We start from the raw sequence: 18,675 nt of genomic DNA on the forward strand, positions 1-18,675 counted from the left end.
TTTTTCTTTTGAAACTACATTTCTGTAGAAAAAGTCAGGGAGGCCTGATTGCTTTTTAAAAATTGCTGTTGAATAAGGTGGTGAGTGAAACAGTTGTGAAAGACTAGGATAGTGGAACTAGAGAGTGGGAATTATAAAAATCATCACAGACTCTCCACTTGGCAGGTGTCCTTTGGTTCCTTTCCTATTTAAAAGTAACCAAATCGGGAAATTATTTACATTCCATTGTAAATATAGTTTATGCAAGGGAAATGGTAAAGCTCCCAATCAGTGGATTGTTTCAAAACAATATTATTACATGAATTTACATTTCTATTATATGTGTTTACTTAAAATGTGTCATTTTCAATTAGCAACTGACTACCAATTCTTGTCACATTGGATACAGTTCTAATTTCTGTAAAATCTTATAGAACTGAGAATAGTATTAAGGGGAAAGTCATCAGGTATTGATTATTCTTAAGATGTATATTACTTAGAAACCAGGATTGGGTTTTGTAGGCTTGCTTATTCATTACAGCAATGTATAATTTTATTTTAAATAATTCTAGAATGTGTTTATTGCCATGCATTTCATATATTAATTCATTTTATTTGTAACTTTCCCTTCCCTCACTTTTTCAGTAGTTAATTTTGTTTTAATGTGTCACTGACTCAATTATTTGAACTAAAAAAGTTAGAGAAGTACATTATACTAAAGGAATCACAAGTTCTTTTATCACTAATGTATCTGTTCCAATAAGATATCATTAAGTGGACTTTTTACAAATCAGGTTCCCATTGTAATGAATAATGTTAACTCCATATTTAATTCAATATGTTCCTTTCATAGTAATTAATTTCTGGAGTTTAAAGGCAAGATTTAATTTTTAAAAAGTAAATGTCAGTTTGTAAAGAAGAATGCCCATGGGCATTATGGGAGAAAGTGTCTCGTATAATTCTCTTTCCAGATGGCACCCCTACAGGTGAGGCAGCAGCCTGTGAAATTACAGTCTGAATTACACTGCAGATGAGCAGGGTACTTGGAGCACAGCTTTCTGATATCAGTAATAAATGACTTGGTTCAGAACCAAGGACAATTCCCAGGGAATTAAAGGCTCACATAGGGAGGCTATAGTAAAATGAAGTTTAACAAAGTGGAAAGTTGAGAGAAAGGACAACTATTATTAGGAATACATGTAGGAATCTTTTCATCTGATATTATATGTGACTCGGTATATTTCTCACAAATGTCATATTGGTTCTGCATATATTATAGCATGTTCATTGATTTAGAAAACCGTTACTTTACCAATAAATTTTCCATAAACAGCATTGTTATCATTCTGAACTATTATGAATTGTCTTATACCTATTATAAAGTCTAATCATATTTAATATGACTTATCAGGAGTTTTCATTTAGGAGCACTTAAGTTCTTAATTATAAAAAAATTTAATGTAGCTACTAAACATTATTTTCAATCAGGCAAAGCAAGTTAACAAACAAAGAATAATGATTCAGAACTTGACCTCAGTAAGACAGGACAAGGTTTAAATTCTGGCTCAGTCAATCACTGTTGAATACAAGGTGTTTTTTAGATCATATTATCTTAAGCTGTTTAACATTTCTAAGCTTCAGTTACCTTATCAGTTGAATGGAAATAACAGTAAAATGTGCTTTGAGTGTTTTGTTTCTAGTAATCAAATGAGTATTTTTTTAAATTGTGAATTGAGTGAAGGTTTGCAGATGGGATCATCGGTTTTAAACAATCAATAAACCATATACTTCATTTCATATCAATGATTGTAGTCCCCTCCATGCAGCAACGGTTGACTCAACGTTCTCCCTGTGGTTGCCCATATACAAATAACCTTCTTCAAACTCTGATATATTTGTGAGATACATAAAAAATATATATACCCCTTTCTCCCATGTGGAGTCCTGGTGTGGCGCTGTGGGTTAATGCTCCAGACTGCAAAGCCGTTTGAACTGCAAGGTCGGTGGTTTAAGCTTACCATCTATTCCTCGGAAAACCTGTACAGGGTCGCTATGGGTCGGAATCTACTCAACAGCACTTAACAACAACTTGCTCCCATATCCATTCTGCTTGTGTCTCTGTCCATGTACCTACACACAGAACACTGTTGTTCCAAGGTTGTATATATATCATTATTTACCTCTATCCTCTTTAAGGAGCTCTGGTAGCGTAATGGTTACGAATTGGGCTGTGACCCTTAAGGTCAGCAGTTCGAAACTACCAGCTGATCCCATAAAGATATACAGCCTTGGAAACCCTATACAGGGTCACTGTAAGTCAGAACCGACTCCGCAGCACATCACCACCACCTGTAGCCCATTTAGCCCATGCACATTTTCCTGTGTCTTTACCTAGCTTCATCATTCTACCAGTCTCCCTCTTCTAGTATATTGCTCTGCCCACCAGCATATATTAAATGAGGTAATTCTTATAAAGGCACTTAATAAAATGCCCTTTAACAATGATCATCATCATTATTATTTTATACTAAAATAATTACATATATATAATATACTGATTATATTATATATATGTGGTTGTTGTTATTAAGTGCCATAGTAATTCTGACTCATAGCAACCCTATATAGGGTTTCCGAGGAGTGACTGATAAGCTTGACCCGCCGACCTTGCACCTCAACCCAACCTTGCAGTCCAGCATATTAAACTATAGTGCTACACCATATATAATTATATATATATGTATGTGTGTGTGTATGTGTGTATATATATATATATATATTTAAAATAACAAATTTTAAGTTGTACCAGAAAACTAACAGGAAGCCAGCACTGTGTTCATTTTAACAACTACAGTGATTCCTGTACATATAAAAAGAAACTCTTGTTTACTCATTCAAATATCACTTCTTACTAAGTACCAGAAACATTTACAGCCTTCATAAACATAGCTTCAAATAATATGGACAAAAAACTTGCTTTTCCTATTGTGTTGTTGTTGAACCCAAAACTATGATCCTTGGTCATCCTTCTGTCTGAAACTGAACTTATTCTCATGGCTCAATTTTTAGCCAAGGGGTAGATTAATGGTCAACCATTCAAGATGAAAAGAGTAGCATTCCCCTAAGGACAAAGCTCAGAATGGTGGGAAAGTAGGGTAGAATGGAAACAGGAATCACAGGGAGGAAGTGGAATAATAACATGTTACATGGAAGAGATCGGAACACAATCACTGAAGTAAAACCAAGTGTGTGATTTGTTGACTGTAAAACTGATTATCTGCTCTGTAAACCTTCACTCAGTTCACAATAAAAAACTATCTTTCAAAAAACTTGCTGTTCTTGTAGGTTACATTCTAGTAAGCAGGAAAAATAAAATATTTTAATTCATGTGTTGTATGAAAAGGAGAAAGCAGGGAAGAGATGGAGCTTGGTGGCAGAAAAAGAAGAGGACATTGTACATAGAAATATCAGGAAAATTCTTTTCTGAGGAGATAATAGTTACTTAAATACCAAATGAAATGAATAACCAATGAAATTGCCAGTCTTCATTGCTGTTGCTGCTGTTAGTGCCCTAGAGTTGGTTCCGACTCCTAGTGACCCTATATACGGTTTCTGAGGAGCAGCTGGTAGGTTTGAACTGCCTGTCTTGCAGTTCAAACTGACCTTGTGGGGCAGTGCATTTTCCTGTAGCATCACATCAGTATGCTCCAGTCTTCATTAAGAGTGTTAAAGAATGTAGCATAATCCTAAATCTAAAAAAAAATGTTTATTCTTGTTTTGAAGGAATACTTTCTTTAATGATTTGTAGACTCAGTTATTCTTTAGCTTAAAATTCATAAACTATTTGGACAGGCTAGTAGCTTTAGAGTATACTCAATGCAAATAATATCTTGCTACTGGAATGAAGATGCTTTTATTAAAAAAAAAACAACAAACAATAAAATTGACAAACCCCACGGACCAATTTGACAAAGGAAAAGAATGAGAAGATGCAAATAACTAAAATATAAGAAATTAAATGGATGGCATTGCAACAGAACCAATGGAGATTTTTTTTTAAAAAAAGGACCGTAACAGAATATTATGAAAGCCTATACTCCAACAAATTTATAAATCTAGAAGAAGTGGACAGACTTCTAGAAACACACTACCTAAACTAACAGACAGAGGTTGAAAATTTTAACAAATCCATACCAAAAGTCAGGTAGTAGATTGGAATATAACAGGGTGGCGGTGGAGCTGACAACAAGACTAGTAAGGAATGGTCTGTCACTCAAGATCAAAAAGGCAGCATTTACTTAAGGACAGAGTTCAGAAGTGTTGGAAGGAGGGTGGAATGGAAATAAGAATCACAGGGAGGAACTGGAAGAATTGATGTTATATGTTAGACATCATAAAAAGAAATCCCCATACAGCTTCACTAGAGAATGTTTTACCATACTAATTCAAAGAGTTCACATCAATTCTATTTAGACTGTTTGAGAACATTTCTTAGTGTTATTAATGAGAAAAGAAAGAATACTCCCTAATTCATTCTATAAAGCCAGCATAACCCTGATACCAAAGGCAGGTAAACACACAACCAAAATGAAAATTAAAGACCAATAATCCCTTATGACTATAGATGCAAAACTTTCCAATACACTGCTAACCAATAGAATTCAACATAGTTTCAAAAAGATAATATATATCTTGATCAAGTGGGATTCATACCAGGGATATAAGGATAGTTATGAATTAGAAAATCAATCATAAATAAAACAAAGGAAAATCACATGATCATGATCATCTCAGTTGTCACAGAAAATGCATTTGATAAAATCTTAACACCTCTTTCTGATAAAAATTATCAGCAGAATAGGATTAAAAGGGAAATTCCTCAACCAACAGCCGGCATTATTCTCAGTGGAAAAAGCTTGAGAGCAATCCAGTTGAGAATGGGAATGAATAAGAATTTACTTTTTCATTGTTCTTCAATTGTACTGAAAGTTCTATCCAGAGTAATAAGGCAAAAAAGAATGCAAAGGACAGTGTAATTTGAAAGGAAGAAGAAAAATTTCTGTCATCTAGTATTCACAGATGACATAACCATCCTATGCATAGGAAATCCTTGAGTCCACCAGAAAACTACTGGGACTAATAGAAGGATTCAGCAAAATGAAAGTATAAGATCAGTGCAAAAACCAATTGGGTTTCTCCACACTAACAAGGACTCTTAAAAAAGGAAATCAAGAAATCAATACCATTTGCAATAGTTCCCCCCAAAGGATAAAATATCAAGGAATGAACCAAGCCAGGGACATAAAAGATTTGTACAAAGAAAACTATAAAGCAATACTGAAAAAAACTAAAAGAGATCTACATAATGGAAAACTACTCAGTGCTCATGTATTAGAAGATTTACCTCTGTGAAAATGTCAGTACTACCAAAAGTAATCCAGAGATGTAATGTAATCCCAATCCAAATCTTAACAGCATTCTTTAGGGAAATGGAAAAACGAATGTCTTATTGTATATGGAAAGAAAGGAGGCCCTGAATAGTTAAAGTAATATTGAAAAAGAAGAACAAAGTAGGAGACCCTACATTTTCTCATCTCAAAATTATGCAGCCACAGAAATCAAATCAACCTGGCACTGGTTCAATGACAGATACATAGATCATAGATCAATGGACTAGAATTTAAAACCCAGGTAAATTCATTCATCTGCAGGCAGCTGGTCTTCAACAAAGCCTATTAAGTGGGGTAAGAAATAGTCTTTTAAACAAATAGTACAGGCAAAATTGGATATGCTTATACAGAAAAATGTATAACATCATTCACAGATCATATCATGCACAAAAACTAACTCAAAATAGACCAAAGACCTAAATGTTAAAACTAAAACAACTTAGTTTCTGGAAGATAACATGGGTTCAAAATTAAGAGTCCTAATTTTAAGGAGCTCTGGTAGCACAGTGGTTGTGAATCAGGCTGCAGACTACAAGTTCAGCAGTTTGAAATTACCAGCTGTTCCGTGGGAGAAAGATGAGGCTTTCTGCTCCCATAAAGATTTATAGCCTTGGAAACCCTGTACAGGGTCGCTATGAGTCGGAGCCGACTCCACGGCACACAACAACAACAACAATTTTTGACTTAATGATCCTATCAAAGCAAAAAATGACAGGAGACAAATAACTGAGTACTCTTAAAAAAATAAAATACTTGTTCATCAAAAGACTTTACATACATGCAGTGGAATACTTGATAACTCTAAAGAATAATGAGTCCATGAAACATGGATGCATCTGGAACATGCATTTTGAGTAAAATAAGTCAGTCACAAAAAATGACAAATATCATATCTCACTATTAGAAAAAGTCAAGAATAGATATATACACAGAAAGCAAAACTCTTCGAAGATTACCAGGAATAGGAGGGGAAATCACTTTCTAGATAGGAGATACTTGTTATATTTCGTGAAATAAAAATAGTTGTTAATATGAGTGATGTCATCACAACTTGACCAAGCTAAGTAAAGGCACTAAAAAGTATAAAAGAAAAAGGAACAATTTTGTAAATGTTATATACCATTTAGCAAGAACAGTAATAATAATCACAAATATCTGTGTGGTTTTGTAGGTAGATATGGGGTGTGGCACTGCGGGTTAATGCGCCAGACTGCAAAGTCATTTGAACTGCAAGGTCGGCGGTTCAGGCTCACCAGTTGCTCCTTGAAAACCCTATACAGGGTTGCTATGGGTTGGAAGCGATTTGACAGCACTTCACAACAACAACGTATGTGTATAGACTACAGTCCTGGTGTGGCACTATAGGATAAGCACTGGACTGTTAACCACAAGGTTGACAGTTCAAATCTACCAACTACTCGTTGGAAACCCTATATAGGGTTGCTTTAAGTCAGAACTGACTCGTTGGCGCTTACCAACAATACTAAGTGTATAGAAAGGCGTCTGTGAGTACATCAGGACTTTGAACCCATTCAGACCAATTCAGTCATGGGCAGTGAAGCAGCACCAGAATACACTCCCGTTTTTCAATGTAGGTGAACCATAACAGAAAACTTACAGGTTGAAGCCTTATTCAGAACTCATCTTCTTAGGAAACAAGGGAAATGTGTATATTGTATAGCAGCCAAATCTCTTAAGAGTCAGAAATGGCAGTGCCCAGCTCAAAGATACTCTACTTTGAATGTGTGCCATTTTTCACAGCAGTGTCTGAAGCCATTTGGAAACCCTATACAGGATTGCTTTGAGTTGGAACTGACCCATTGGCACTTAACAACAACAATATTTATTGTCTCAAAACCTTTTACACATATTAACATTTTTAATACTTACAACAACTCAAGTATATTGTGGCTATCTGGATTCCCTCAGTGATGTCAGTGGTTAAAGAGCTCAGCTGCAAACAGCCAGGTATTTCGGAAGAAGACCTGTCAATCTACTTTGGAAAAGTCAGCCATTGAAACCCTGTGGAGCAGAGTTCTTCACGGACACACATGGGGTCCCAGGAGTCAGAGTGGAATCAACAGCAAGTGGGTTTTTGTTTTTTAATTCAATGATTATTGCTACTTAACAAATGAGCAAGCTGAGATATAGTTGTGCTAACTTTAGGTCATAGAAAAGGGATGTTTTGTTGTTGTTATTATGTGTTGTGGAGTCGATTCAGACTCATAGCAACCCTGTACAGGGTTTCCAAGCCTGTAAATCTTTAAGAGAGCAGAAGGCCTCATCTTTCTCCCGCGGAACAGCTGGTAGTTTCGAACTGCCAACCTTGAGGTTAGCAGCCCAATTCGTAACCACTATGCTACCAGAGCTCCTTGAGAAAAGGGTGCACAGGGATTAAATCCTTAACAACTGTATTATTGATACTGACAATAGTACCAGTTTAAAATAGAGTATAATTTAATCTAATCTCTGGTGAATTGCTAATAATAACTTTGTCCTAAATGCAGTAAATAAGCATATTGTTAGAAGGAGCTGCTTTCAGTTATTAATGAAAACATTTTTGTTTGTAGTAAAATGGAATTTGAGTGTATGGAAGCAAAACACTTAAGATTAATATTAATCAGTTTGACACAGTGGCAAATCAGTAAACCTTTTTTTTCCTCTTTCAAAAATGATTGAAATAGGATGAATCCTTAACTGACATTAAGTAGCTATCTATTATCTTAATCAGACTGTTGATGTTGCTCTAATATGCTGCTGCCTTGCAAACAGGAACTGCTTTTTCCTAATTTATGAAGATGGTCTCTTAACTGATCATTTCCCCAGAGGGCAAGTTTATGTCCCTTTCTTTAATAATTCCTTGGCATAGATTATAATTAACTTAATCAACAGACAGATGCTTATCTGTAAGCATTTTATGCAACTAGATTTGCATGAATTGTGTGAGGTGGTAAAGACTTATTTGAATTCTAAAAGACCCTTGTTTCAATACCCAGATGGTATTGAGGAGGAACTAACTTGTGAGAACAATAGGTTGCTGAGCTCCTCTACTCTTTCCTTCACAAAATTTCCACAGACTTTGTCATTTTCCTAATATAAACACATTAATCAAAGTGCGTTGTTGCTAAGGCTTTCATTGGTAGACAGTTATTTTCCTATCAGTGAATTAGTGTGTTGGTTGGAGCAAGTGGGTATACTGAATGTAGACTTGTTAGTGGCAATTGAGTTATGTTTCTTTTTAAATGATTCAAGCATGAGAGCTGTATTTTCTACATGTTTAAATTTGCTGTTGATAACTCTATGAAGATTATCTATTCTGGATTTTCAGGGAGTTTTTTTTTGTTGGTGTTCTGGAAAATTTTTTTCATTGCTATTCTGGAAAATTTTTTTCATGTGGCTAAAGGATATGGTCCACCACTCATCTGTCAGTTTGTCGTACTGTGGTGGCTTGTGAGTTGCTGTGATTCTGAAAACTATGCCACCGGTATTTTAAATACCAGCAGGGTCACCTATGATGGACAGGTTTCAGATGAGCTTCCAGATGAAGACAGACTAGGAAGAAGGAGTGACAAACTACTTCAGAATATTTAGTTAATGAAAACCTTATGAGTAACAGAGAAACACTGTCAGATATAGTGCCAGAAAATGAACCCCTCAGGTTGGAAGACCCTTAAACTGGGGAAGCGCTGCATCCTCAAAGTAGAGTTGACCGTGATGACGTGAATGGAGACCTTTTTAAAGTGTTGAAGAGCAAAGATGTCAGCTTGAGAACTAAGGTGTGCTTGACCCAAGCCATGGTATTTTCATAACCTCATATGCATGCGAAAGCTAGACAATGAATAAGGAAGACTGTAAAATTGATGCTTTTAAGTTATGGTGTTAAAGGAGAATATTGAAAGTGCCATGGGCTGCCAAAAGAACCAATAGATCTGTTTTGGAAGAAGTGCAGCCAGAGTGCTCCTTGGAGGCCAAGATGGCCAAAGTTCGTCTCTCATGCTTTGGACATAGTGTCAGGAGGGACCAGTTGCTGGAGAAGGATATCATGTTTGGTATGGAGGAGGGTAAGAGAATAAGAGGGAGACCCCTAACGAGATGGATTGGCCAGGTAATAGCATCGATGGACTCAAGTGTGGCAACAGTAGTGAGGTTGGCCCAGAATCGGGCAGTGTTTCCTTCTGCTGTGCATAAGGTCGCTATGAGTCGGTGCCCACTCGATGGCACCGAACAACAAAGGATATGGTACTATTTGTTGTTGTGAAGTGCTGTCCTGTTGGTTCCATCTTGTAACGACCCTGTATGGGGTTTTCAAGGAGCAACTGGTAGGTTTGAACTGCCAACCTTGTGGTTCTTAAGTCCACAGCTTATCCTGCAGAGACACACCAGAAGTCCTTGGTATTATTGTTGTTGTTAAGTGCTTTGGAGTTGATTCCGACCCATAGCAACCCTGTATATTGTTTCTAAGGAGCATCTGATGAGCTTGAACCACTGACCTTGGTATTATTGGAGGAGAGTTATTTGTGTGCAAAACAAATAAGTGGGTGAGAACAAATTTGTGTTAGAATGCTAACATGAGAGCAAATTGCCCTTGGTTCACGCTCAGTTGTATGGCTTTCTATTGCACTATGCTGAATACTTCCTTTTCCTGTTGCTTAGGAGAGCTTGAGGAGAAGTTGGTCTGTAAGGAGAATGACTGAGATTGGCAGTGATTTCTCATCAAGATTACTTGGTCATTTTTGACCAGAGTCAGAACCAACTTAATGATGCACAGTAATCTGTGAATTATAAAGATATTTAGCATCCCCAGCCTCAGCCCACCAGATGCAAGAAGTGGTGCCCTCCCCAGTTGTGATAATCAGAAATGTTACCAAATACTGTCAAATGCCCTACTAAGAGCAAAATATTCCCTAATTTAGAACTACTGCTTGTTAACGTTTTCCTGGATTGCTACATAAGACACATTGATCATTTCTATTACAAACTTTTAATGGAGGATATGGTTAGTCAAAAAAGTAGGAACACAGGTAAAGAATGTTCAGTATATTCTATGGTAATGAATTCTCTGGATGTACTTAACACCCTGGCCTGTTTTTTTAAATAATTATTATGTAGAGAACTGATTGCAAAAATTAATCTCCCTATAGTGCATATTTCTAAAATCCATTTTTTCTCTTTTTGTGCAGGGCTATTTTCTTCTGTTTGAGTCTATGTTAGATTCTGTCCTTTACGCAAAGAACAAGTACTTGGCAAAAGGGGGTTCGGGTGAGTATAAAATTCTTGTTTTCATAGTTTCATTTTAGTCTGGCAGAACTAAATGAACCTTTGGAGTAAGCTATGCATGACTTGAAAGTTCCCAGTAGAGATGAAAGATGTTTCCATTAGAAGAAGCGTTAAGACACTCATTTACTCTACTGTTGATTGAACATTATATAAGGTATGCAAGGCTCCAAGTTCATGGTATCCTCAAGAACACATTTTATAAAATACTAAGAGCTAGGCTTTGGAAGCTTTTTGATATTCAAGTCAAAATTTAACCCAAATGCTTCTCATTTTTAATCTTTGTAGCATTTAGTTTTTTCCAGTAGCATATTTTCATACTAAGATGGAGATTATTTACTTGAATGGCAAATTTTCCATGACTTCGTTAAATATATAAAAACCTGACTTCTCTGTGATTCAATGAAAGGATTTAAAATAGGGGCTAATTTCTCTGTCCTTTTTTTTTTTTTAAAGCACAGCCTATCTTATCTGTTTATAAATGGATCCCAATAAGTCTGGGGAGGCTTCTTTTTCCCCCTGTCTCTGGGAAACTGAATCATATTAACTCTGTGTCTCAGACTGAGTTTTCTAGAGAAGCAAATCCAGTGAAACATATATATACACACACACACACACACACACACACACACACGTCTATCTATCGATAGATCTATCTATCTATCTATCTATATATGTGTGTGTGTGTTATTGTTGTTAACCCATTGAGTTGGTTCTGACTCATAGGAACCCTATATATGGTTTCTAAGGAGTTGCTGGTGAGTTTGAACCACAAACCTTCTGGTTCAAACTGACCTTGTGGTTTAGTGCTTTATCCCATAGCTCCACACCAGGTATGATATGTATGTGTGTATGTGTGTATATATATATATATATACATGTGTAGAGAGAGGTAAGTTTATTATCAGGGAAATGACTTACAATTATAGAGTCCCAGGTCCCCTTCAGAAGAGAGAGAGAGTACCTTTCCCAAGTGTCCATTATATTGGGAGCAGGCCACACCCCCAAGGAAACATCCATTCAGTTGATTGGCAGCTCATAGCCAATCATCATAGAGTTAACTGTCAGCTGCCAAACAACTGGGAATCCTGGCTCAGTCCAGTAGACATAGAACTTTAACTATCACAGTCCACCATTGTTAACTTGAAACCTATAAACTAAATGGATAATCTCTAAATAAAACTGTGAAGCCATACTTATGTCTAATATGATATAACTCAGACACAAATAACCGAAAGCTCACTAAGCCCCTTTGCATCTTATATGTCACAAATGTAAAAAGCAAAAACTGTGATGCACACATATAAAACAAAACAAAAATATTCTTTTAAACATCCAAAGGGAAAATTCTGCAAGTCACCCTCCTGCCCGTATGCACATAGCCTTATTCGCTCAATAGGCCTAGAGCCCATAGCTGCTCTTTCTTTTCATGCCACAGCCCCTGTCACTGTTTCTCCTGTTTGCCACTGTTCCAGGCTGGGATCCCACACTCTGCTCATGCTCATCTTAATGACCTTGGGATCGTCAGTTCCTAAAATAAAATAAAGATAGTTACACATCTTCTTACAGTTATAACATTTTGACAATCACAGTGAACCCTACTCACATTTGAAATTTTAAAATACTGTCAGCAGCATTCCCTACCCTGTTTCACCAGACCCATCAGGAAAAGAGGAAAACTCGTCAGTGGGGATTCTCCCTTGTCCCCTCATTCTAAAACTAAGCATACTCATGAAAGTGTGTAAGCCAGCCACTTCATGCCATTAGCCATTATAACCCCCCCAATTTTTGATAGCCAGTGTCTAAATTGCCCATCCCTGTCTGTTTAGGAGCTCTGGTAGCACAGTGGTTATGAATTGGGCTGTGAACCATAAGGTCAGCAGTTCGAAACTACGAGCTGTTCTGTGGGAGAAAGATGAGGCTTTCTGCTCCCGTAAAGATTTACAACCTTGGAAACCCTGTTCAGAGTTGCTATGAGTAGGAACCAACTCCACGGCACATCACGACGACTGAGGAGACAACCATGTTCCTTTATTTGAAGAATCTTACATTTCTGTTGGAATTTTGAGCAACTGCATCCATTACTTAAAGTCCAGTTCATCACATTGTAGCAATTAACAGTGCTCACAGTAGCAAACATCTTTATCTTCACCTGGTTAGGTTCTGGTCACAACTCAGCCCTAGCCATCCAAACTAGGTCAAATGGGTACCAGGTTCAAGTTTTGGGAGTTCACATACAACTCCCTGCACTTGAACCAGCTTACCCTTTCACTCTCAGCCCTAGCGCTCATGGACTCAGGAGTTCACACAACTTCCTAAACCTCAGACCAGTCAGCCGTCCATTATCATCTTAAGGTCATTGAGTGCCACTGGAACATGTCCAAATTAAATTGTGTCTCCATTGCTGCATGTCCCCCAGTTCCTCTCAAAAATAGACCCAGGTAGTTACCAGCAAGCATATGACTCGCCTGTTTTCTTTAACTTTCGGTCCTAAAAGGGGTTTTCTCTGATGGGCCGACTTTCCTTACCTTGATGCCTCCAAAGCCAGAAAAGCTAAACTGTCCACTTTGATTCTGCATAGATCTCCTGTACTCTCAGCAGTTCTGGGTTGGTCTGCAAGTGTTCCAAATCTGAAGGTTATGGGTGGGGCTAAAGATGCCACCTAACGCCCCATACTCAACGAAGGCTAAACCAAGAAGCTGATTTTTTCCAGGCAAATTCTAACTCCCCCTTTAGCAAATCCAATCAAGTATAGCAGGAGTGGGGAATGTCTAGTCCTCGGGCCATATTTGTTGTTCTTCGGTGACATCCCTATGTGCAACAGAACGCAACACTGCCTGGTCATGCGCTCACAGTTGTGTCTACATTTGAACTCATTGCTGCTGCCACTGTGTCAGTCCATCTCTTTGAGGGTCTTCCTCTTTTTCTGCAACCCTCCACTTTACCAAACATGATATCCTTCTCTAGGTACTGTTTCCTCCTGACATATATCCAAAATATGAGAGACAAAGTCTGGCCATCCTGGCTTCCAAGGAACATTTTGGCTATACTTCTTCAAACACAGATTTGTTTGTTTTTTTGACAGTTCATAGAACTTTTACTATTCTCCTCCAACAATATAAATCAAATGCATCAGTTCTTCTATGGTCTTCAGTATTCACTGTCCAACTTACACATGTGTATGAGGTTATTGAAAATACCATGACTTGGGTCAGGCACACCTTAGTCCTTAAACTGATACCTTTGCTCTTCAACACTTTCAAAGTGGTCTTGTGTAGCAGATTTGCCTAATGCAATACGTCTTTTGATTTTTTTGACTGCTGCTTCCATGAGTGTTGATGGTTGATGTGAGCAAAATAAAGTCTTTGACAACTTCAATCTCTTCTCTATTTATCTTGATATTATTTGTTGGCCCGGTGGTGAGAATTTTCATTTTCCTTATATTGAGGTGCAACCTATACCGAAGGCTGTGGTCTTTGATGGTCATCAGTAAGTATTTTAAGTCCTCTTTGTTTTCAGCAAACAAGGTTGTATCACTTGCATATTGCAGGTTATTAATGAGTCTTCCTCCAATCCTGATGACACAATTTTTTCGTATAATCCCACTTGTTGGATTATGTGCTCAACATAGAGGTTGATTAAGTATGGTGAAAGAATCTAACCCTAGTGCACATCTTTCCTAATTAGAAAATTTGGTTTTCCTTTGTTTTGTTCAAACAACAGCCTCTTGGTCTATGTACAGGTTCCTCATGAGCACAGAAAAGTATTCCGGAGTACTCATTTTCTGCAATATTGTCGGTAACTTGTCATGATCCACACAGTTGAAAGCCTTTGTGTAGTCAGTGAAGTATAGGTGAACACCTTTCTGGTATTCTCTACTTTGAGCCAAGATCCATGTTATGTAAACAATGATATCACTCATTCTGTGCCCTCTTCTGAGCCCAGCATCTACTTCTAAATCACCATTATTATAGGATTGTGCATATAACAGTTTGTACCATGTCAGCAGTAATACGCTTTGTTCCACGTCCTCATCTGAATATAGCTTGAACCTCTGGCAGGTCTGTCAATGTACTGTTGCAGTTGTTTTTGAATTATCTTTAGCAAAATTTTACTTGCTTGAGATATTAATGATATTGTCCAATGATTTCCATAGTCCATTGGGTAACCTCTCTTTGGAATGGACACAAGTATGCATCTCTTCTAGTTGGTTGGCCAGGTAGCTGTCTTCCAAATTTTTTGGCATAAATAAGTGAGTGCCTCCAGTGCTTCATCCGTTTGTTGAAAGATTTCCATTTGTATTCCATCAATTCCTGGAGCCTTGTTCTTTGCCGATTCCTTCAAAGCACCATGGACTTCTTCAACTTCGGCATCATTGACTCTTGATCACATGCTACTTCTTGAAATGACTGATCACTGGATACAGTGACTCTTTGTATACATTCCGTCTTCTTTTGGTGCTTTATGCATCATTTAGCATTTGCCCATAGAATTCTTCAGTATTGCAAGTCGAGGATTGAATTTTTTAATTCATTTCCCTCAGCTTGAGAAATGCTGAGTGTGTTCTTCCTTTTTGGTTTTCTAATTCCAGATCTCTGCACATTTTGTTACAACATTTGACTTTGTCTTCTCAAGCTGCTCTTTTGAAATTTTCTATTCAATGCTTGCCTCCTCATTTCTTCTGTTTTCTTCTTATCCCTATGCTGGAGAGCCAAGTTTCAGAGTATCTTCTGACATCCATTTTGTTTTTTTCCTTCTTTCTTGTCTTCTTAATGGCCTTTTGCTTTCTTCATGGTGATGTTCTTGACATCATCCCACAGCTCTTCTGATCTTCCTGCCTAATACAGCAAATCTGTTCTTCAGATAGCTCTAAATCCAGGTAGGATATATTCATGGTCATATTTTGGCTCTTGTGGACTTGTTTGAATTTTCTCCAGCTTCAGCCTGAACTGGCATATGAGCTGTTCATGGCGTGTTTCAGAGTCTGCGTCTCGCCTTGTTTTGGCTGATGATATGGAACTTTTCCACCGTCTCTTTCTACAAATGAAGCCAATTTGATTTCTGTGTATTCCATCTGGTGAGGTCCATGTGTATAGTCATCTTTTATGTTGTTTAAAAAAGGTATGTGCAATGAAGAAGTCATTGGTCTTTCAAAAATTCTTTCGTGCGATTTCTAGCATTGTTTCTATCACAACGGTCATATTTTCCAACTACTGATCCTTTCTCTTTGTTTCCAGTATCTAGTAATGATTAATACATTGTGATTGCATGTTTGATCAATTTCATATTGAAGAATTGGTAGAATTCATTAACTTCATCATCACTGGACTGTTAACTATGAGTTTGGTGGTTCAACCCCACTAGTCACTCCTTGGAAACCATATAAAGGGTTGCTATGAATGGGAACTGATTTGATGGCACTTATGAACACCAAAAAAATTATTTGCCAAGGAAATACTTAACATTAACTTATATTGTTACATGCATTCCTCGCAACAACCTCGTGAGATTTCAAAAATCATCTCATAGCTGTGTATGGTAGCACATACAAAGTGGGTAATTCTTGATTTTTAAAAAACTCACATCTCCCTTACTTATATTCCTCCCATATATTCATAGTCACTATATTTTGCTGTTTGCCTTCTACAGTGTTTATTATTGGACCTGCTTCCTATCTTACAGTTATTGTAAGGGAGATTTAGACAATGATTGTTTACCTCACTGAAGTGAAGGACTGCTAGCAATGTACTGCACTTGAATTGTCGAATTCTTGGTGAAATTCATTAAGAACTTAAAACAGTTCAAATAATAAGATTATAGTTAATGAAATAATAGAGCTATTTCATGTCATCAACAATAGAGTGAGAGGTCCATGATTCTAGCTCTTGTTCTGCTTTTGTATAGCTAATAGTAGTGTTCCATCACCTGTCTGTCAGTTTGCTGTACTATGTTGGCTTGCATGTTGCTATGATGCTGGAAGCTATGCCAACAATATTCCAAATACCATCAGTATCACCTATCATAGACAGATTTCCACAGACTTACAAATTGTGACAGACTAGGGGGGAAAGTTGGCAATCTAATGAATAAATTAGACAATTAGAAAATCCTATGAAGCACAGCAGAATATTGTCCTATAAAGTATAGTGCTGGAAGATGAGCCCTCAGGTGGGAAGTCGCCCAAATGTAGTGTCCTCAGTGGACTCAAGTGCACCAGTGATCGTGAAGATGGTGCTGGATAGGCAGTTTCCTTCTGGGGCTTCCTGTAGTTAGTATACAGCTTGATGGCAGCTAACATCAACACTGGGATTAAGATAATCTGGAGGTACATATGGAGTACTGATATGGCACTGTGGGGTAATGCATCAGACTGCAAAGTCATTTGAACTGCAAGTTTGGTGGTTCAAGCTCACCAGCTGCTCCCTGGAAACCCTGTACAGGGTCACTATGGGTTAGAATCAATTAGACAGCACTTAACAATGATATGCAATGCTAGTGAATGTTATTTGTTACCTTGGGATCAGGAAGGGGAAGAAAAACGAAAAGTCAGAAAAGCGTAACACGGAGTGATGCCCCATTTGTGTGTTCTAGTATGCCTTGATGACTATTGCATCATCTAGATGCTCACTCTTATTGCAGAGCAGTTTTCCCTTGTGTTTTTGTGAAGGAAAGGTTTATGAAACAATTACTAGTGTAAAGATTTCAGAAAGAATGATTGCATTAGGAGAGAGGGAGAATACTGAAGACCCTATGTAAGCATGATGAAGTCACAATTCATTTTTCTGTGAACGCTGAGCCAATTTGTATCTTCCTTTATAATGGAGTAAAGACTTTCTAAACACCATCAGCCAGTAACTTGGATATTCATCGTCTCTGTTATTACCAAGCACTTCCACCATACTTAAGAGATAACCCATTTACTGTTACTGCTGCTAACAAAAATAATGTTTTAATCTAAAGTGAAAGTGGGTTTTTAAAACACTACTAGAAATTCTAGCCAAGATTTATTAAACACTAATTGTGTATCAGGAGTTCACTGTTTTACTTTCAGTCAGCCAAGAAGTGTTGAGAGGAAACTAGGAAAATACTTGGTCATAACTCATGGGTATTTTTATAAGACAAAAGAAATGCATGTTATAATATGATAACATTTTATTTATGTAAATGTTTTAAACCCTAACAATGTAAAATGATATGTCTCACAAAAATTGAAGAAGTCTAAAGGCCAGTGGGAGGAAGCGTTTTTTACCCATTGCTTTATTTTTCATAATGTGCATGTAGAGAATACCATTTAAAGTTGACAAACCAAGTAGTAGAAGTGATCATTAGAATACTATTTGTTAAAATTGGGTGATGTCATTTGTGTGTTAAGTCCCTTCTGTATCTTGATTTTTGTTGTCATTATGCAACTGTATGTATCAAAACACAGCAAAAAGGGTGACTAGCACTGCATGTAAAGTATATGTCAATAAACCTGACTTTTAAAGAAATGTGAAATGGAAATTTTCAGCTACTCAGGTCAGATGAATTATAGTACATGATTTGATTTCTGGCCTCATTGAAGCAGTATGTTAGCTCCATGCGTACCTCCATATTTGTTATTAGTATTTTTACTAAAACTGTCTTTTTTTATTTTCTCCTAGCTCTCTAATTTTTCTTCTCTCTAACTCTTAGTAACCAATAATCTGACACTTTTTATTATAATACATATAGCTATTTTGTTAGCATCCATACAAGGAAACTTCAAAAATTTGTGAAAAACTAATTAAAATAATTTTAAACTTTATTTTCAACATAAGCTCCATGAAGGTCAAGATAAACTTTGTAAATGGTGACACTGACTATTTAATCCATTCCTAAAGAACTGAGGTTCTTGGGAATTAAATCATGTCAGTGCAGTTTTGTTGACTTTTTAAATTTAAAAAGCAAGAAGAAATCAGAAGGAGCCAAATCAGGACTGTAAGGTGGCTGC

General features: G+C 37.0%; 1 protein-coding gene across 2 annotated transcripts in view; it reads left to right on the plus strand.

The window, feature by feature from the left end:
* Nucleotides 1-18,675, plus strand: part of PRMT3 (protein arginine methyltransferase 3) — a 169,762-nt gene that overhangs the window by 75,188 nt on the left and 75,899 nt on the right. For both annotated transcript variants that reach the window (XM_006865818.1, XM_006865817.1), the window contains one exon: nt 10,610-10,688. In XM_006865818.1, the coding sequence (XP_006865880.1) occupies nt 10,610-10,688 (79 nt within the window). The remainder of the gene's footprint in view (nt 1-10,609; nt 10,689-18,675) is intronic.

The sequence above is a fragment of the Chrysochloris asiatica genome, unplaced genomic scaffold (genome assembly GCF_000296735.1).
Source record: "Chrysochloris asiatica unplaced genomic scaffold, ChrAsi1.0 scaffold00083, whole genome shotgun sequence".
NCBI classification, from domain to species: Eukaryota; Metazoa; Chordata; class Mammalia; order Afrosoricida; family Chrysochloridae; genus Chrysochloris; species Chrysochloris asiatica.